The sequence below is a fragment of the Mytilus trossulus genome, chromosome 6, assembly GCF_036588685.1.
Source record: "Mytilus trossulus isolate FHL-02 chromosome 6, PNRI_Mtr1.1.1.hap1, whole genome shotgun sequence".
In the NCBI taxonomy this organism is placed as follows: domain Eukaryota; kingdom Metazoa; phylum Mollusca; class Bivalvia; order Mytilida; family Mytilidae; genus Mytilus; species Mytilus trossulus.
Genome location: NC_086378.1, coordinates 68,538,853 through 68,560,995, shown reverse-complemented (window position 1 = coordinate 68,560,995; position 22,143 = coordinate 68,538,853). Strand labels below are relative to the sequence as shown.

The window sequence follows — 22,143 nt, the reverse complement described above, 5'->3', positions numbered from 1 at the left end:
AGTTCAGCATGGAATACAATTGTACAGAGTTAGAACTGCTCATTGTAATACTAAATATAATATGCCATATCGAAATATTAAAAAGGTTATATAAACAATCAAAATTTGTTTAAATAGACTTGACAAATATTTCTCTAAATTTTATGAACGGATTAAAGAAAAATAAGCATAATTTAAAACCAATTGTTCAGAGAACAATTGTAGGTCTTTCCACTAGTAAAGATCTATTTTGATATTGAAATATGAAAAATCAGTTTAAAATGTTAGTTCCTATGGCTTTATGATGTATTTATATGAATTTAAAGCAAAGGTCAAAATCTAGAACGTCCTATTGACCTATGACCTTGACCTCAATTTCAAGGTCACAAACTTAGGACCTTAGATCAAAAGACCCTAGGTCTTTAATATGTTTGGTTAATGAGTAATATCTCTTTACGCGTAATTCTAAATGTAAGATGGGCAAAAATTCCCATTTATTGTCTGCGCACCCTTTCAACCAAAATATACAAGTAAGGAAATGTCGCAACTAACAATTTATGAAAAATTATTTGTCGATATGTCATAAGGTATCTGAAAATAAGTGAAAATAAGCCAAAATCAAAATTTAGAATATGACCTTGACCTTTGACCTTGACCTCATTTTCATTTTTTTGGACCAAGGACCTCAAATCTGAGGACCCTAGGTCTTTATCACTTATGGTTTAATAGTTAGAAATGCATATCACCTAATTAAATGAAAAAGGGGGAATAACTCTCATATGGAGTCTCCGTGAAGCTTCAGTCCAAATGAATACCCTAATCTTTAAGACGTAACGAGCAATTTGGTAAAATAAATTTGTCGTAATCTTTTACGGTTGCGAAGTAGTAGTGGCCACAAGAAAAACAGTGTTTGGGGAGATAACTCTTACAACGTAAAGTATTTTGTTACGCAGTTGTAAATTTTTAAAGCGTATAAACTATACGACATCATATTCCAAATATCTAAGCGACATCTTTTGAAACATCAATACTACGCAAGAAAAAAATTTAGGCGGAAGAAAAAAAAAAAAAAAAATAATAATAATCAGAACAAATTCAATAGGTCTTTCCACGGAAAAGTGGAAAGACCTAATAATCAGAACAAATACAATAGGTCTTTCCACGGAAAGGTGGAAAGACCTAATAATCAGAACAAATTCAATAGGTCTTTCCACGGAAAGGTGGAAAGACCTAATAATCAGAACAAATTCAATAGGTCTTTCCACGGAAAGGTGGAAAGACCTAATAATAATAATAATAATTAAAAACCAATTGTTCAGAGAACAATTGAAGGTCTTTCCACAAGTAAAGATCTATTTTGATATTGAAATATGAAAAATCAGTTTAAAATGTTAGTTCCTATGGCTTTATGATGTATTAATATGAATTTAAAGCAAAGGTCAAAATCTAGAACGTCCTATAAACCTTTGACCTTGATCTCAATTTGAAGGTCACAAACCAAGGTGCTGAAATCAAAAGACCCTAGGTCTTTAATATGTTTGGTTAATGAGTAATATCACTTTATGTGTAATTCTAAATGTAAAATGGGCAAAAACTCCCATTTATAGTCTGCACACCCTTTCAATCAAAATATACAAGTAAGGACATGTTGCAACTAACAATTTATGAAAAATTATTTGTCTATATGTCATACGGTATTTGAAAATAAGTGAAAATAAGCCAAAATCAAAATTTAGAATATGACCTTGACCTTTGACCTTGACCTCATTTTCATTTTTTTGGACCAAGGACCTCAAATCTGAATACCCTAGGTCTCTATCACTTATGGTTTACTAGTTAGAAATGCATATCACTTGAATCAAATGAAAAAGGGGGAATAACTCTCATATGGAGTCTCCGTAAAGCTTCGGTCCAAATGAATATCCTAATCCTGAAGATGTAATGAGCAATTTGGTAAAATAAATTTGTCGTAATCTTTTACGGTTGCGAAGGAGTAGTGGCCACAAGAAAAACAGTGTTAGGGGAGATAACTCTTACAACGTAAAGTATTTTATTTTGTCGTTGTGAATTTTTAAAGGGTATATCATATCATATCATATTTCAAATATCTAAGCGACATCTTTTGAAACCTCAATACTACGCAAGGAAAAAAATTAGGCCAAAAAAAAAAAAAAAAAAAATAATCAGAACAAATACAATAGGTCTTTCCACGGAAAGGTGGAAAGACCTAATAATCAGAACAAATTCAATAGGTCTTTCCACGGAAAGGTGGAAAGACCTTATAATAATCAGAACAAATTCAATAGGTCTTTCCACGGAAAGGTGGAAAGACCTAATAATCATAAACAATAGAGCATATAAACTTATTTATGGAAATAAATATATACAAATAATAGAAAATTGAAGTAAAATGTTGCTAATTGAAAAACAGAATATTCCCAATCTTTGAACATCCGGAAAAAAATATTTCCAATCTATTTACGTTGTAGTCATGTCTAGATTTGGATTTGTGGCTTTGTTATTTTTGGTTTTGGTTTTCTTCTGATTATTATTATTAGGTCTTTCAACCTTTCAGGTGAAAGACCTATAGGGTTTGTTCTGATTAGGTCTTTCAACTTTTCCGTGGAAAGACCTATTGGTTTTCTTCTGATTATTATTTTTTTTCTTCCGCCAACTTCTTGTTCCTTCGCTGTTTTTTTGTTTCGCAAGATGTCGCTTAGACATATGGTATATGATATCGAACAATTAATACGCTTTTGAAACTGACACCACGTAACCAAAATCTTTTCCATGTAAGAGTTATCTCTCCGAACACTGTTTTTCTTGTTATTACTAATATGTCGCAACCGTATAAGAAACCGACAAATTTATTTTACCAAATTGCTTGCTATATCCTTAGGATGAATTGATGTATTTTAACCGAAACTATCCGGAGACTCCATATGAGAGTTATCCCCCCTTTTGTATATGATATAAGTGATATGCATTTTAACTGGTAAACTATAAGTAATAGAGACCTAGGGTCTTTTGATTTAAGATCATTGGTCCAAAAAAATGAAAATGAGGTCAAGGTCAAAGGTCAAGATCATGTTCAAAATTTTTATTTTGGCTTGTTTTCTCTAATTTGCAGAAATCATATAAGATATTGACAAAATGTTTTCACACAATTGTGAGTTGCGACATGTCGTAACACGTAAATTTTAGTTAAAAGGGTACGTAAACATTTAATGCGAGTTTTTCACCCTTTTATATCTTATATTAGTTGTATGGTAATATAACTCATTTACAATATAAAGTAGAGGCCTAGGGTCTTTTGATTTGAGGTCCTTGGTTGTTGACCTTGAAATGGAGCTCAAAGTCATAGGCAAAATTAACGTTCTAGATTTTGACCTTTGCTTTTACCTCATATGTATACATGATAAAGACATGGGACTTTTTGCAATAGGTTGCAAGCAATGTGACCTTGTAAAAATCAACCGGAAGTGACCTTTTGTTTATCGGAAGTAGCTATTTTGTGTTCTCAATAAATGTAAAAGTATATAGAACCATATATTTTTTGAATCAGTGTCAATTAAACTATCAAACTATACCGGAAATAAAATCGTTTGAACCGGAAGTATACAATTATCTCCCTTATCTATATCTTTTTCCATAGAAACCATACATTTTTGGAATTAGCGTTCAATAAGCTGTCATTTGACGCTGCAATTGACATGTAAAACCAAGTTTTAATATTTTCATATAAAAAAAAATTCTTACTGGTGGAAAGACCATCAATGGTTCTCTGAACAATTGGTTTTTAATTATTATTTTTTTTCTTTTTCTTCCGCCAACCTTTTTTTCCTTCACTGCTTTTTTGTTTCGCAAGATGTCGCTTAGATAAATGAAATATGATATCAAACAGTTTTTGCGCTTATGAAACTGACACCGTGTAACAAAAAACTTTACCTTGTAAGAGTTATCTCCCCAAACACTGTTTTTCTTGTTATCACTCAGGCTTCGCAACCGTATAAGAAACTGACAAATTTATTTTTCAATATTGCTCGTTATATCCTCAGGGTGTTCTGTTTCATTTTGACCGAAGCCGTATAAAGATTCCATATGAGAGTTATTTCCCCGTTTGTATTTGAAATTTTGAAATGTATTTTAAACTGGAAAACCATAAGTGATAGAGACCTAGGGTCTTCTATACTATTAAACGAGAAGACCTCATTTTTGGTGTCGCTTCTCTTCTTTCCACAATAAATTAATCATAATGCCTCTATGTCCAATGGGTACAGTGCATAATCGCATTTGTCATCCATTCATATGATTAATCAGATTGAGTTATTTTGGGTGAAAAACGAGGAAAAAGACGTCCGGATATGTTTCCGTCATTGGGTGAAATTTTAAGTCAGATTAGACTTCCGGTTTGCGTTTTCCTGTATACTTTGAACATACATTATACTACGAATACAGTGTATTTTCTGTCTTATATCCTTCATTGGACGAAATTTAATTCAGATTAGACCTCCGGTTTGCGTTTTTCTTTTTACTTTGAAACAAATACATATACTACGAATAAAGTTAGTGTATTTTCTGTCTGATATCATTTTCAAGTTTACTATCATCGGCGGTCACAGAGTTTATTAAATAGAGAGTGTCTGTATAATATATCAATAGCCGCCGTGGATCGATTATTAAACTGAGAATTGACTGTAAAAAGAAAATACACTTTCGGGACGTCTGGAACGTGTGTTTTTAAGATCGGAATTTCAGGATTTACCATTTCGGACTCCGGGATTTCTTTTTTCGTATTTCGGGATGTCGAGATATTTAATTTGTATAGTAAATTCAGAACCTCGGGATTTCATTTTTTAAGCCCGGGATATTGGGATCAGGGCCCCTCTGCAGTGGCGGATCCAGAAATTTTCATACGCAGGGGCCCGTTGATTGCCTAAGATGGGCCCGCTCCGGTTATGCTTCAGTGATTGTCTATATAAGCAACCAATTATTTTCCAGAAAAGGGGGGGGAGACCGGGCTCCCTAAATCCGCCTCTGCCCCGACCCCCCTTTAATGAATGTTCATAATATACAGATAAGCGCTAAAATTATTGATGTGTCATTAAAATTAATAGAAAACAAACAAATAAAAAGGATTTTTTTGTGGAAAAAGGAGGAGCCGGGCTAGAAAAACAATTATCCTGTCCCAAATTACCTATGACTTTTGATACCTTTTCTGAAATTCTCAAGTATGAATGCCAATGAGACAGCTCTCAACAAGAGACCAAATTTACACCGAAATTAACATGTATTTAGATCACCTTACGGCATTCAACAATAAGCAAAAGCCGATACTGCATAGTCTGATATAAAAGGCTACGAAATGACAATGTAAAACAATTCAAATGAGTAAACTAATAGCTAATGAGACAGCTCTCCACAAGAGACCAAAATGACACCAAAATTAACACGTACAGGTCACCTTACGGCCTTCAACAATAAGCGAACGCCGATACTGCATATTCTTATATAAAAAAATGACAATGTAAAACAATTCCATGAAATGAGAAAACTAACAGCCTTATTTATGTAAAAAAAGAACCAAAAACAAATATCACTGAACCACTGAATATACCGAAAGAAGCCCAAAAGACTCCCCTTCATAAAAAGCGTGACCCATTATTATAAACAAACTAAAGACCAGTTAGTGTCTTACCCATATTTTCTAAAATCTTTGAAAAATTATATGCAAATTCAACTAACTGAATACTTAAAATATTTAATCTTTTTTTTTGTGTGCATTTAGACGTGTACATGGATTTCAGACCATCCTTCCCAGAGTGTAAGAAAATTGTACATCTTATATTGCACCACAACTGACAACTCTTGTAAATTTGTCAATTGAAAAAAACTGTTTCCCTGATAAACTTAAAGAAGCCCAAGTGACTCCCCTGCATAAAAAGCGTAACCCATTACTATAAACAAACTATAGACCAGTTTGTGTCTTACCCATATTTTCTAAAATCTTTGAAAAATATATGAAATTCAACTAACTGAATACTTTCATAAAATATTTAATCCTTGTTTGTGTGCATTTAGACGTGGGCATGGATCGATGTCAGACCATCCTTCTCAGAGTGTTAGAAAATAGGCGTGAAGCTCTTGTTATAAACCACTACATTTCAGCGGTATCAATGGATCTCTCTAAGACTTATGACAGCCTGCTTCACAATATCATGCTAGATAAATTATCAGTATATGGTGTATCCCCCAATAATGCATGTAGTTGCTTTTTTAAATTCCTATTTATCTAATTGTTAACAGCAAATTCAAAGTCAACAATATTCTGAGTGGTTGGGCTGACATCCATAAACTCGTATGACAGGGTTCTATACTAGGATCATTGTTGTTTAACATATTTATAAATGATATTTTTCCTCTTGTTAAAAATTGTAGTTTATATAACTATGCAGATGGCAATACTTTGTCGTTGTGTACTCCAGATTTTGATTTATTAATTTCAACTTTGGAATCTGAGTCTAAAATACTCATTGAGAGGTTCCGGGCTAATAAAATGCAAGCAAATTCCGACAAACTTCAAGTTTTGGGTATTTGCAAAAAGACCTTAGAAAAAAACCATCTATTCAAATACAAAATTCAACCTTACATGTGAAAAAAAACAGTAAAATTATAAGGCATTGAAATAGACTATCAGTTAAATTTTGATGTTCATATCAGCTCAATCTGTAGGAGGACATCACAGCAATTAAAATGTTTTAAAACGTTTGGGCTCAGTTTGTGATAGACTTAGTAATCTTACTTTTTTTCATACTTTTATTCTTGGTAATTACAATTTTTGCCCTTTGGAATGGGATTTTTGTACTGGGAGAAATTCCAAAAAACTAATAAAAGGTTAAAGAAAGAGCACTCTGCTTTATATATAAGGATTTTACCCGCTCATACGAGGACCTCTTACTGAAAGCTAATGTGCCCTCCTTGCAGATCAGACGGATAAGAACAATGGCTCAAGAATTTTTGAAGATCATAAACATACGTTGTATATTTTAACCTATGCCGAGTCAAAGTAAAGTTTTCTTACCTTATCTTATCTTAGAACACCCCGAAATGCCAAATGTAAAACATATACCTGATAGATGCTGATTTAATATTCAGTCCATCTTAGGAGGTGTAGTTTTTTACCTGGGTCACCTCTGGATTTCATCCCAATTCAACAGGGGAACTTTGTATAAAAGTGATAATACTAAAGGAATTTCCTCTGTGTTTTGCTTGGCCTTTTTTCTTATTAAATCAGATCTATAACATGATAATGCCTCAGTTATGTACTTTTCGATTTCAATCTCCGCCTTAGTATACAAGTGACACTTAACATCCACGTATTCCAACATCAATCCGAATTCCGATAGCAAACAATCTAATTCGGAAGACTCCGTATCCATACTATAAGTATTTTATTGTAATTATATTACAAAATATTGATCACATGATGCTAGTATTACTAGACTTGCAATTGCTCTACATCAATCCGACATTATTTTAATGTTTCGGCGGTTTTAGTATTATATGCTAATGATAAATGTATAACATTTATGAAAGGGTTAAGCATTATAGGCCCGCCATAATTAGGGATTTACCTCTATCAATTTATTTTAATTTTGTTGTTGTGAATAGATCTGCAATATTTTCTTGCTTTTTATAAGCTATTATTGGTTCGCGTTAACATATTTCGTTGCAAACTGCATCCTGTTTTAGTAGGTCCCAATGTTTACTAATGCATTGTTTTAATTCATGAATGCATGGATTAAATTTCGTTGCCAATATTAAAGGAATTTCCGTTGTGTTTTGTTTGGCCTTTTTTCTAATTAAATCAGATTATAAAAACCGTAAACACAATGTTATAGCTGTTTTTACTTTAACAACTAAACATCTATTATATCTGTCATCAAACGCAGCTCCGCGTTTGACACATTCCTTTCAAATTATTGCCATGATAGAACTTTGATAAAGCGTAGGTCAGTTGATTAGTAATCACGTTGATTCTGTGAAACTGACTGTTTTATATATACTTTGAATGTTAAAAAAGATTGAATGGTCTCTTCTGATACTTAAATATGTTGAAGTCAACCCATGCTTTGCAAATTTTAGGGGGGGGCGCACGCCCGCCACGCCCCCGCCTAAATCCGCCCCTGGATCTATTACATGATAATGCCTCAGTTAAGTAATTTTCGATTTCAATCTCCTTGTATCCTCTCTTTATTAAGTTCAATCTGAACTGTAACAAAATCTATTGTTAATCAACATTATCATTTGTTGTTCTAAAGTATCTGATGACTTCGCCCTTGATAAACCCTGCAAATACATGTGTATTTAATTGGCGATACGTTAGAACAACAAATAATGATGTGGATTAACAATATAGTTTGTTACAGTTCAGATTGAACTTAATAAAGAGAGGATACAAGGAGATTAAAATCGAAAATTACATAACTGAGGCATTATCATGTAATAGATCTGATTTAATACGAAAAAAGGCCAAACAAAACACAAAGGAAATTCCTTTAGTATTGGCAACGAAATTTAATCCATGCATTCATACATTAAAACAATGCATTAGTAAACATTGGGACCTACTAAAACAGGATGCAGTTTGCAACGAAATATTTTCAAGCAAACCAACAATAGCTTATAACAAGAATGTGTCCATAGTACACGGATGCCCCACTCGCATAATCATTTTCTATGTTCAGTGGACCGTGAAATTGCGGTCAAAAGTCTAATTTGGCAATTAAATTAGAAAGACAATATCATAGGGAACATGTGTACTAAGTTTGAAGTTGATTGGACTTCAACTTAATCAAAAACTACCTCGACCAAAAACTTTAACCGGACATGGGACAGACGGACGAACAGACAGACGGACGGACGAACGGACGCACAGACCAGAAAACATAATGCCCCTACTACTATCGTAGATGTGGCATAAAAAGCATAAAAATATTGCAGATCTATTGACAGAACAAAATTAAAATAAATTGATATAGGTAAATCGCTGATGATGGTGGGCCTACAATGCTCAAACCTTTTCATAAATGTTATACATTTATCATTAGCATATAATACAAAAACTGCCGAAACATTAAATTAATGTCGGATTGATGTAAAGCAATTGCAAGTCTAGTAATACTAGCACCATGTGATCAATATTTTGTAATATAATTACAATAAAATACTTATAGTATGTATACGGAGTCTTCCGAATAAGATTGTTTGCTATCGGAATTCGGATTGATGTTGGAATACTTGGATGTTAGGTGTCACTTTTATACAAAATTTTACCCGCTCATACGAGGACCTCTTACTGAAAGCTAATAAGCCCTCCTTGCAGATCAGACGGATAAGAACAATGGCTCTAGAATTGTTAAAGATCATAAACATACGTTGTATATTTTAACCTATGCCGAGTCAAAGTAAAGTTTTTTATCTTATCTTATCTTATAACACCCCGAAATGCCAAATGTAAAACATACCTGATTGATGTTGATTTAATATTCAGTCCATCTCAGGAGGTGTAGTTTTGTACCTTGGTCACCCCTGGATTTCATCCCAATTTAACAGGGGAAACATTGATTATGTGTCGTCATTAACTCATTTGAAATTTAATTTCTGAGTTGCAATGATAATTAAGGAGTACAAAAATTATGAATTAACCTTTTCAAACAGGATTTGTTTAAGTCTCCACTTATGAATGTGTAGGAAGTAAATTATTTCTATAAAGTGACACAATGAGCAATATATTTTCAACATTTCCTTTTTGTGGTGGAAGGGGGATAAGGCGGTATTCTGTTTCCTGGCATGGAGTTTAACAATACGCATGTCCTATTGTTTAAAATTAATATGTGGTTTTCATAGCTAAAGATATGTGTATCGCATGTGTAACATGTAATTTTAAACACGTGCGTGGCACATGCATTTTATAAACACATGCGATTCACATTCATATGTATTTTTACAAAGATATTCGTGTAAAAACTTCAAGCTTATAACAACGTAAAATTACATTAATGGGACAAATGGTAATGACGCATATGTCAAATGTGTTTTCCCATACAAACGTTTATATACGCATGCGTACATCGAATGGGTAACATTTGTTTCAATAATATGCGTGGCACCTGCGTATGTTTAGACACGTGCGACTCACATGCGTTTCAAGGTACACGCATGACACATGAAATGGATGTTTGCCATAGAAGGTACAAAACAATTATAATTGCATTCTCCCACCCATTCATTTCATATAAAGAATTATCATGCATTGTATTTGCAGTTAATTGCAGATAGTGCATATGACACAGTATAGATGTCTCTCCGAGTGGAAAATAAGGAGATTTGTGTCAAATCAGTGAAAAAGACTTTGATATATCACGCCTCTTCAAAGAAACCTAAGTAGATTGCATAATCATAATATGTTGATAGATTGGTACAATGTACGAGATGAGATGAAAAAGAAATTATGTTTATTTACTTACCTTGTTAACCATTTGACTTTGAATTGAAGTGTGAAATCCCTGTATATTGGTTGATCGTAGAAGTCAACAATCAGCGGCATTAAAATAAAATGCAAAGGATTGGGATTGGGATTGGGATTGGTACACACGGTTATCATCGTTTGAGTTCGAACTGCTGCAGTTGGACGATTGTTCAAAATCTCATGCGTATGTATATACGCCTGTACACAAATGCTCATATTATTGACATATATCACTTCGGTAACAGGATAATACCCATTTAAACTGATTCGAACTTTCGCACCACTCAAAACAGCCTGTCGAAATGTTTCGTCACTTCCGGATACTACATTGCCCTTTTCGTTTGTCTCGAACTGTTGTATCCATTTGCTACCACAGGTTGCTATTAAAGTAAAATAAATCATCATTACGAAATAACAAAACCACATCATGTAATGAAACAACTACATTACGTTAAGTCACATACACATCAATTAATTTTAAAACCACATTGACTAATGACACAACCATATTAAATAATGGTGAAACCACATCAAGTAATGACAAAACCATATTGAGTAATGACAAAACTATATCAAGTCAATACGAAACCATATAGTGTAATATCGAAATGTCATTAAGTAATGACTATTCCATATTGAGTTATATTAAAACATCATTACGTTATGTCAAAACCATATTAAGTAAAGACAAAATATCATTAAGTATAATAAAACAACATAAAGTAATATCATTAAGTATAATAAAACAACATAAAGTAATATCATTAAGTATAATAAAACAACATAAAGTAATATCAGTGTTCCACATAAGACAGCTGTGGCGTTCCATACGGGCCTTTACTGAGTTTGGCCATACACTATGACATAAAAGTAAATAAACAAGTATCTTATTAAAGTACACGTGCAAATCTACAATTGTTGACTCCAACTGAAAGAGAGTTGGCAACTGTTTAAGAAGAACAGCAAGCAGATCACAAAATTAGAAAAACCTTTTTACATTCAAAAATTGTCATGACATCGCTGATCACAGCCTTGGAGTAGGGCCACAAAGGGTAAAAAACGGCCCTGTCTCAGAAACTGACGAAATTAATGCAGAATGACCCCTTACTAGGGTACTGTATAAATTGATAACCACCAGGCTTGTAACTCTGTTTGTTTAATTTTACTGAGCGTCAGAAAAGACCATGGTGAAATCCTATTTTAACAATTTGTGCGTAACGTCAAACTGATTTTACTTGACGTTCTTATACTAATATAATCATTTTACCACAAGAATTGTTTTGCAAAGTATTTCTTGAACTCCATACACATAGTTCCTTCTTTATATATATATTTATTTACAGAAACTTACTAAAAGACAGACAAAAGTGACAAACAATGCTCCAACTACATTAAGTACAATTGCACTCGTTTTCGGCTTTGATATTCACGAAATAGAAATTGCAGACAAACAAAATTCCATAGCATAGATTAAATTCAAAGTTATAAATAGTTTCCAAACATATTAGAGCATATTAGTCTAATATTTAGCAGAAGGCACATTCAAAGAAAGCTGTAAAATATCTTAGCGAGCGGAGTATAGACGATTTAAAATCTTTAATAAAAGTTTTACGATAGTTGTCTCATTGGTAATCATGCCATGCCATCTCTTACATTAGTATGAATAGAAAACCCGTGAATACGCTGAAACTGAAAAGAGTTTATTTCCTGGAAAAATAAAGAATGAAAGCAATTCGTATAGACATTACATAATAATTCCATATGATATAATCATATAACACATAATACACAAATGTACCACACTTGCACCCATAAACACCACGCTCGTTCTGGCAGATTTACCTGCCGACTCTAAAATCAACATTCAGAATAAAATGTATGATCGATAGTTTCATTTTAAAACTGCTATTTATACACGAATGACTACTGACACACAAAATTATTTATAATTTATGCTGTCTCTATAATTGTACCTTAAGTGCGTAAAAATATGTACAACTCTTAAATTAATAAGAATATATTTCAATTGTTCAGTGGATACGTTTAATATTTTCCCCAAGGTTTTTATCTTGCAATTGTTCTTAAAAAAAAAATATTTAAAAATTAAAATTGACAAAATTCTCACTTCTAGTTGTCAAAAGCGGATAAGTTTATTTTTCGGCTTTACTTGTTTTAACTGTAGAGTTGATGATAATGTAATCTAGGTCAATTAAAGTTATGTATTAATCAAAACTATGAATAAGTACAATCAATATACATAATCTATTATTTTATTCTATAGTTTGTCTTCTTGAAATGTCTGATGAATATGTTATATTCAACAATAAAATACTTTAGAATTTTTGAAAAACCTTGCTTACTTGAAAATTAAAAATCCAGTACAATGTGTTCAAATATTGTGTGTGGAATACTAAGATAAAGTCAAGGAGACAGAGACCTAACAAGGATTGATACAGTATTCTATTCTTCAATGACACTCTCCTCACTGTCACTTTCGTCTACGGCTTGTGGAATAGATGCTGCATCTTCTAGATATGCTCCCCAATTCTGGACTCCATAAGATATATCCTGATTATGCCTTGCATAACCAAGATACCAGAGTATTGAGGCAATATGTGCACATACTCCAACGACACGAGCTCCTGCTCTGCATTTACAGTACCATGCAGTAATTTCAGCAGATGTGTATTCTATCCACAAGATGTAGGTTTTTGAAGAAACATGACGGCTCTGAAGTTTCACACGTATCAAATGGTCATCCTCTTTATGAACAAGAATTTGACAATTGCCTTCTAGATGTTCCTGAATGTAACTAGTGCTAAGCTTTATTTGATAGACACCGCACGTTATGTTTCTAAGATCTTCTTCATCAAGAAGTGGAAAATCATCTAAAATATTATCAGGCTCTTTCCAAATTGTTTTACGCCTCTCCAAATTTTCTTCTTCTACCCTCTGTTTCAGTGTATTTACTCTTTTAGACAGATAGAGCATTTTTGCTGCCAATGCTTCTTCATTATCACATCCTTTTTAAGCAAGAAAATTTCAATCATTATACTAGTACATGTATATAGTTTTATAACAATGTTTTAATCAAATATAACAAAAACGGTGATGTGATTTCCAATGAGACAACTTTTTACAAGTTTACCAAATAAAAAAAATACCACAGTATGGAGCATTGTCTCATTGGTACTCATACCACATCTTCCTATATCTATATACAAAAGAACAATAGTTTTATATTATCATGTGGTATTATTTTTCATTTGTCTTATAAATTTTGTTTAAATTGCTTGTTTGTTTAATTTGCTATCTATTGGATAGTTAGGGAAAAGTGATTAATACTTTTTAGAGAAGGATTTTTTAACATACATTTACTTAAAAATATTTTTTTTAACTAATTGGAAAAAGGCAGCTCTCTCAGTGTGAATTTCCTAGTGAAAAAAATGTCTTTAAAATATCGCAAATTCTTTTTGATCACTATTTATGATTTGATTATATACATATACATTACTAATCACAGTTACCACTACCAGCTATCTTAATAGTAAGAGTGTTTACCTGGAGACAACGGCGGCAAATATTTATTTGATATTCCACATACAATGCAAACATAATCTCCGATATATGGAACTTGTTTATTTGGTAAAACATGGCTCAGATACTTCCATCTCTTGATTCTTGCATTAGCAGACTCTACTACCCATCGGACCTAGAATGAGAAAAAGAGTAATTTAGAGCTATTTTTCTAAAACTGTAAAGTAAAGGTTTGGTTAGCTTGCTTGCTTTGTTTATATAGCTATCTGCTCAAACATTGTAATAAAGTTTTACTATTGCAATTAAAAGATAGGTAGGGTTTCAGCTAATATAATGCTATTGGTCACTTGAAATTGGATGCTTCAGCAAACATTTATAAAAAAAAAAGCAAGAAAGCCAACCAAACCTTTTCACTACATGCATTGAGAAAACAGCTCTAAGCGAAATGTCTGAAATTCATTACTGGTTGCAAATAAAACTCTGTATGGCAATATTAATTATGTTATATAAATGCATATGGTAACTTTTGCGAAATGTAACAGCAATACCATTACGTGTGCAGAATGAACAACATTTATGGAAGGTGAGCTTTTTTTTTTTGTTTAATTGATGTTTATGAGTAAAAAAAACTGTTAATACTGAAAAACAAAATATATGCAGTTCTATAAGTTACTTTTCTTTATTTTTATTAGTGTCACAATATTCATACGGTAGTTTTAACAGTAAATATAAGCATATTTCAGTTGGGTGTGCTTTGTTCGAATAAGAAAATAAAAATATCTTAGCATGATACTATATAAAGTGACGCAGTTTCAAAATAAGTTTTGGGAATTAAACTACACTATTTTGGTTGTAGGGGTACAAACCTTAGTAACTAATCTGCTTGCTTTGGCTTCATCTGTTGTCATCTGTTTTTGACCTTTCGTTAAAAAACTTGGCATCTGTGACTTTATCCCCAAATCATCAAGAAGCTCCAATGAGTCCCTGAATCCTCTATCAACTACAAACACATCATTGTCTTGCACCCATTCTTTGATATCTTCTACATTTGTGTTTAACATATGTTTGAGGATTGCTGCATCATTATTTTTGCAGTCGGCAAAGTATGGTCCCAAAACAGTCACAAAGTACCCTGTAGTAGTAACAACTACCATTGGTTTAACCAGCGGTCGTCCCTTATGTAAGCTATATGACCTTCTTTGAAAATGAAAGTTTCCACTTTTCTGATATAGATGTACGTGCCATCCAGCACTAATATAGCCTGTGTGTTTGTTCCATCCCCAAATAAAGTCTGAGCTAGTGGTCGTGTGTGCTGATTAACGACATCATCATGGCTGATGTGTTTAAAACCCAAATTTTGAGGTACGAAATTCTGAACTAAAGCTTGTCTGACACATGAAATGGCTCGGCGTAAACTTGATCTTGATATGTTGAAAATTGTAGATAGCACTTTATTTGAAATTCCAGACTTTAATTTAAAAAGGAAAATTCCAAGAGAAGTTCTGGTGCTTCGTGTAGGTGTATTTCTTACTAAAGTTTTGATGTAGGAATGAAGATCATTGAAGTTGTCCTTATTTATACCGGTTAAATTGATAAAGTCAGAGTCAGATAAAACTTTATCTGTATCAAAGTCAATTCTTGATTGTTCATTTTGTAAGGCTGTGTATCTTAACTTCTTCAAAAGATCCATAATTGTAGATCTGTTAAGGATGACATTATCATTTGTACAATTTATTTTACTAATTGCATCTTCTGTAAAAGTATCTTCCGTCAAATGTCCCGGACAACAACGACATCCTGCAGGAATTATAACCTCTTTTTTAAGAAAGGTAGAAAATCTTGCTTGCGACGGAACAACAATTAGCTTTGGTCCAGGCTTTTTGCATATGAAACAGTATGAATGGCTTTTTGATGTAGAAGGTATTGAAAGAGATACTGATGGTGGACTAGATAAAACTGTAGATCTACGTTTTGCTGGTGGAACATAATCTTCATCGTCAGATAATAAATGTTGTACAACAGGAGATGTTGTGGTTTCCTTAACATAGTATTTGTGTCTACATGTATTGCATATCTTATCTTCTTGTTTATGTGTAATCAAAAAATTCTTCTTCAAATACATTGCTACAGATTTATTGATTGATCTTCTTTCGTGTGGTTTAGTCCTTTTGTTGCATAGAACGCAAGGGTGAGACTTTGGACCGCTTCCAGGCATTCTGAAGTGAAATAAAGAAATTAATATAAATACAAGAACCACGATTCCAGTTTAGAGCCGGAGATTTGATGCATGTGATAATGAACAGCAACCCATCACAACGAAACAGAGCAACAAATCAAACATCTTATTTTTAATTATTGACATATATATAACCACAGCCAACAAAATCTATGAATTGTTTAAATTAGAAATATATATTCTATAATTATAACTTGGGATAATATTTTTGTTATTTATATATATAATTTATATCAAGTCAGGAATATGGCCATTGTTACATTATAGTTCGTTTATGTGTGTTACATTTTGACATTGTGTTTCCGTTGTGTCGTTTGTTTTCTCTTATTTTTGAGTGTGAATTCGCATTACTATAAGACGTGTCACGGTACTTATCTATCTCAAATTCATGTATTTGGTTTTGATGTTATATTTGTTATTCTCATAGGATTTTGTCTAATGCTTAGTCCGTTTCTGTGTGTGTTACATTTTAATGTTGTGTCGTTGTTCTCCTCTTATATTTAATGCGTTTCCTTCTGTTTTAGTTTGTTACCCCGATTTTGATTTTTGTCCATGGATTTATGAGTTTTGAACAGCGGTATACTACTGGTACCTTTATTTATATCAAAAAGGGACAAAAATTAAAGAAATTAATAAAATTGTTCTTCTGATTAGTGGTGAAGTATAAAGTATTACCTCTGCTTGGGGCAAAACCAATTAATATGCCAGCTATGCTGGCACTTATGGTAGAAGCATCGTTTTGGGACAAAGAACGATAACTTTTGCTAGACGCACTGAAAAGTTTCGTCACTCTCGTTAAATCTCGTACGATTATTTTTTTTTAATGGCTGCCAAAATTCTCGTTTTAACGCGATCTTGAAAAAACGGGACAGATCGGAATAATTTCGATGTTTAATACGACATAAATTTTTATTTGTTTGCAAAAACAAGAATTCAGAAATTTTGGCTACTTGTGTAGCTTATTTAAATTTTATTGTACCACGGACATTACCGAAGTTATGACAACAACATCTGACGCCATGTTTCGTCTGCTTCAACATTCCATTATGAGTGAGGTCAAAACAAATGTCCTAAATAATCACAGGTACTTCATTCAAAAGTCACAAAATCATAGTTAACGAAAACAAATTTAGCGTAAAAGTTCCGCCCAGCCATGGAAACACAGAAAAAAACTCTGCAAGCAATACATTTCGCATTTCTTTTTACAAATTGGCCATGCCGGGCATGCGGGGTAAATTAACTCCGGTGCACTGGTTGACCATGACTCCTTATGTTCATCTGCCACATATCATTATTCCCCAAACCAAGGAACAGTGATAATTATACAGGTGAATGTAATCACGGTTATTCATGTAGTCAATGGCGAATCTAGCGTTTTCATAAAAAAAAAAAGGGGGGGGGCTGACGGGGCGCTCCAGTCATGCTTCAGTTATTCCCTATATAATCATCATTTTTTTTTCTCAAGAAAAGGGTCTCCCTCTGGATCCTATGGTAGGCCACAGACTCATTCAAAACTTAACAAAAGTTAAAACATTCAAATAATTCACAATCTTCTAATTCTGTTCTTCCTAAATGGCAAACTCTCAAGACATCTTTTCAAATTTCCATTCATTTATAATGTCACACCTTATACAGTCCCAGGAAATGGAAACTGTTTTGTTTTCTCTCTAAGTTAAATCATAAAAGGAGACTTGAGTCTGAGTAGTACATTTAGAACTGACTCAGTGTTCTCCCGAGGACCTTTTAGCATCAGGGTAATGTGATGCTATATTTTTGAATTTGATGCTATCTAAAGTGATTTTCTTATAGATTACATGTATGTTATGGATGTGATGCTATAATTTTTAGAAGCAAGATGGTATTTCTAATTTCCCTGTTAACCATGATGCTAAATGCAATTTCTGGGGAGAACACTGTGACTACTGTATATATTGTATGCTTCAATATTGTCCAAAATTGGATTTTATGGGAAGATGGAGTTATTATGATAACCCATGAGAATAAACCATGATAGGTATATACAGGGCATGTTACTTGAAAGAATGTGGGCTACATCCTTTAAAATTCAAGCTGCAGCAGTCGCCTGCATATTTTATGCATCAGTTTATCCCTGTTCAAAACATTTTCACTCTACCAAGTACTTTATCACTATATCACTTTCAGGTTCATATTTCAATCTATTTAGCAATACACACTTATGATATAACATCAAAGTACAAAAATTGTACTTAGTAACCAAATTGCACCTATTCAACAAAAAATACCTGCAAAAATCTTACAAGTTTTGTTTCACCATGTGAAATTATCTTATTATCACCTTTTACTCTGGTAGATTAACTGATGAGTGATAGATTTCTCTTAGAAGAAATTTAAAGGTCTGAGTGACTATAAAATATACAGAGAACAATTGTGGCAGAGTCATATTTGATTGATATATCAAATATAATATTGATGATTTTAATTTTATTGGAGTGTTTGATAGTTTGGTTATTCATTGTTTCTATTTCTAGCACTATTGTTCTAGTATCATTCTCTTTTCCCTTTGGTGAACCTCTTTTCTTTCATATCATTTTGGAGGGAAAATTCTAACCTTTTGATTGGTCAATCTTTAGGCCAAAGGTCTTACTATATGTTTTCATTGTTTCTGGTAGATTGATACTGCAGACATATTGGAATGCAGTGAAAATTACCTGCTTGATATATTCAATTCTGACATTGATGATATTTGTATTATACTTCTTGGATTTTCAATATTCTTATATTCAGGTCAGTTGATTAACTTTATTTCTAATTAACAAACTAAAAGTATGTCATTTTAATACTTTGTGAAAGGATTGATTGTATGTATTGAATGGAGGAATATTTGGAGTATGAAAGAGTAAAAGATTAAATCATTTTATAAAAACACAGAGTCATATTAAACATTTTAATATAAAACATTCTAGTACTTTAAATATTATAAAGTTACAATAAAAGTGAAAGACAGATAACTTTGGTATTTGAATAATACAGATCTCTGAAACTACATATTTGAGATGTAGTTGTATATTTTATTTAATTGGTGAAATAGTCCTGCCACTGGACTTATGAATGTTATATTTGTATTTATTCAGGATATGGATTGATACCTTGTCAAGTTGTCAAATGAGTAGTGCTCAGATTGGTCCGGAAACGGTCATATTTGCCAGTCATGTCCTAAACTGAAACTATAATGGGGTTAATGTCCTAAACTTTTAATTGGGATTTAGGTCAAATTTTATTTTCAACAGTAATAATTTCGGTCATTTCGTTGAGATCGCCATTTTGAACATATTTTTGTTTTGTTATCTATCGACTTCCTGTAATTAAACTGCCACTCCAATAAAGTGTTATAATCCTGAGGGCTCTCCTAATAACTATATTAATGCCTCTGGGAGCTATTGGCTAATCTTCTTCTTCTGGTATTCTTTTTCCGTCCACGTTGGGACAACCTCAATTGAGTACAGTTTTTTCTTTAATCAATATCTACAGACAACAGTAATCCGTCATCACAATAATGTCAATAATATCCATCACCGAATTTATATACACTATATATATACAACATATATATACACAATATCAATCACGGTGAAATTAGCACTAAATGTTCCCCGCACACTAACAATATACTTATTTCCTGTTAAAGACGCACACAACTATCTCTTCTTAATGTCCAACGTTCTATATCTAGCAACGTGAAGAGCATAAATCAACTGTCTTGATAAATCTTCTATCCTTTGAAGCAATGTAATGATTGCTAATTAATCTCTTTACCTGTGTTTTTAATTCACACCTGGCAATTAATCACAAGCACCAAACTATTATTATAAAGAAATAAAAATTCCATACCAACTGGCTTCATTATTTAATTACCCAACAGGTCAGACAATTGTCAATTATGATTTAAAAATAAATTAAAACTTGGTTTAATTTACGTAGAATTTTTTTTTAACTTCTAACACACGTGCTTTGTTTACTATGTAATACGCATGCTTGAAATTCTCTTCCACAGATTTAGACAATTAATCGTAAATTTAAAATAATTTCATCCTAAATAAAGCTAGTGCAACTATTTTAATTAATATTCTTGCACTATTAAAGGTAAAATATTAAAAAGCCGATGATTTCCTGTGATTTGGGTAAACAAACCTATTCCCGGAAATGAGTCCGGAATTGTTCGTTTTAGTATTGTCGCTTTACATCCGGTTTGAATTTTGACTTCAGGATCGAAAGAAACATAAGTGATAACTGAGAATATTATCGTTTTGAGTCATTAAAATCATTTTATTTTTAAACTGTTGCCTTCCCTTAATTGCTCTTGATCGATTTTTGGAAAATGGTAGGATAAATCATGAAGCAAATAGTAATTGTCTGTTTATGTGAAGTGTAGTTTATGTAATATCTTTATGTTGGTTAGAATTTGTATACTTTATATACAAATATATTTATCAGTGGCGGATCCAGAGGGGGGGTTCCGGGGGTGTGCACCCCCCCTTTATTTTTGCCGATCAATGCATTTGTATTGGGACCATATGTTTTGCACCCCCCCCCCCCACACCCTTTGCTCTGGGTTAGCACCCCCTTTCGAAAATTCCTGCATCCACCCCTGTTTATTAAATGGACAACTCGTTAATAGATTTGAAATGTATATAATTATTAATTATTATGAGATATATATGAATAATGTATTGGAAAGTTATATGTACTGTCTTGTCATGTGAATATTTATTATTTGTTATTATATGTTGTAGGGTCTTAAATATTGTGTATTAAAAGAACAGAACCCTAGAATAGTTTTCGTTGTATTTGACCAGAAAATACCCCGTTACACAATATCTGTTGTATTTGTTTAATGGGACAATAGAACTGCAAAAAAAAAAAATTTTCTCTCGTGTGAAAGCAGTACCTTTTTGGTCACTATTTATGTGTTGCGTCTTAATAAGAATTGTAACACTTTATAGTGACTGAGCAGGTTAAACAAATACTTCTTGAGAAACAGAAAAAGAAGACAACTTGAAACAGCACCAGCCATGCCAGTATACATGTATGTATGAATAAAAAAACTCAGATCAGAATAGCATGGACAATATATTAGTTCTATGTCCTTGTGAATATATTGTGAGGAAAGTTATCGATAATTCTGCAAAAATGTATGGTTACCTATAGTTGTTAATGTTTGAGTCATTTTGGTCTTTTGTGGATAGTTGTCTCCGAGCATTGGCAATCATACCACATCTTCTTTTTATATTTTGTACATTTTCTGTTAAAATTTTCATGCAATCAGTGAAACATTCAAAAAGGCTAAACTAAATTTAAATACTGAAAGTTTCAAACAATGATAAGTATTTTATTTACCAAATAATTCATGTTTCTGTGAGGGAAAAAAAATCAGGTGCAATTTTTGGAATTTAAGGGAAAGAAGATCCTTTTACAGCGCACTGGCGCATGTCAATTGGGAATATATACTTACCAAATATATTTTCTTTATCATGATACTGACATTGACATTATCATAGGAAAATACACAAATTACAGATAAAATATTTAAAACACCCTATTGAGTGCATCTTCTTACTCGAAAGAAAATTTTTGACATGCTTGTTTTTCCCATTTCCATTCTCAATTTTATTTTGCTTTCATATAAAAACTTGAAAAGAAAGCTACATCATGTACATGTTACAAAAAATATATGCAAGAAATGACATAAAACTGACTCTGAATTAGTACATGAAATTGATGTAGAACTCCCAAACTGAAGATGATCTGAAATACAAATGTTTTTGTATTCGAGTCAGATTTTTTTTTTACAAAGCCCTTCAGTACTATCAATTAAAATTAT

At 32.4% G+C, this 22,143-nt stretch overlaps 2 protein-coding genes across 2 annotated transcripts in view; both read right to left on the bottom strand.

Annotated features, from left to right (window-relative positions):
• LOC134721735 (uncharacterized) overlaps positions 1–22,143 on the bottom strand; it is a 93,813-nt gene that overhangs the window by 19,072 nt on the left and 52,598 nt on the right. Inside the window, exon 2 of the mRNA XM_063584920.1 lies at positions 10,509–10,890. Within this exon, the coding sequence (XP_063440990.1) occupies positions 10,509–10,890 (382 nt within the window). The remainder of the gene's footprint in view (positions 1–10,508; positions 10,891–22,143) is intronic.
• LOC134721736 (uncharacterized) lies at positions 12,190–15,285 on the bottom strand. Its single transcript, XM_063584921.1, has 3 exons — positions 14,914–15,285; positions 14,072–14,222; positions 12,190–13,533 (listed from the first exon to the last, which is right to left on the bottom strand). Exons 1-3 carry the CDS (start codon positions 15,199–15,201, stop codon positions 12,971–12,973), a joined length of 1,002 nt encoding a protein of 333 aa, XP_063440991.1. The 5' UTR covers positions 15,202–15,285; the 3' UTR covers positions 12,190–12,970.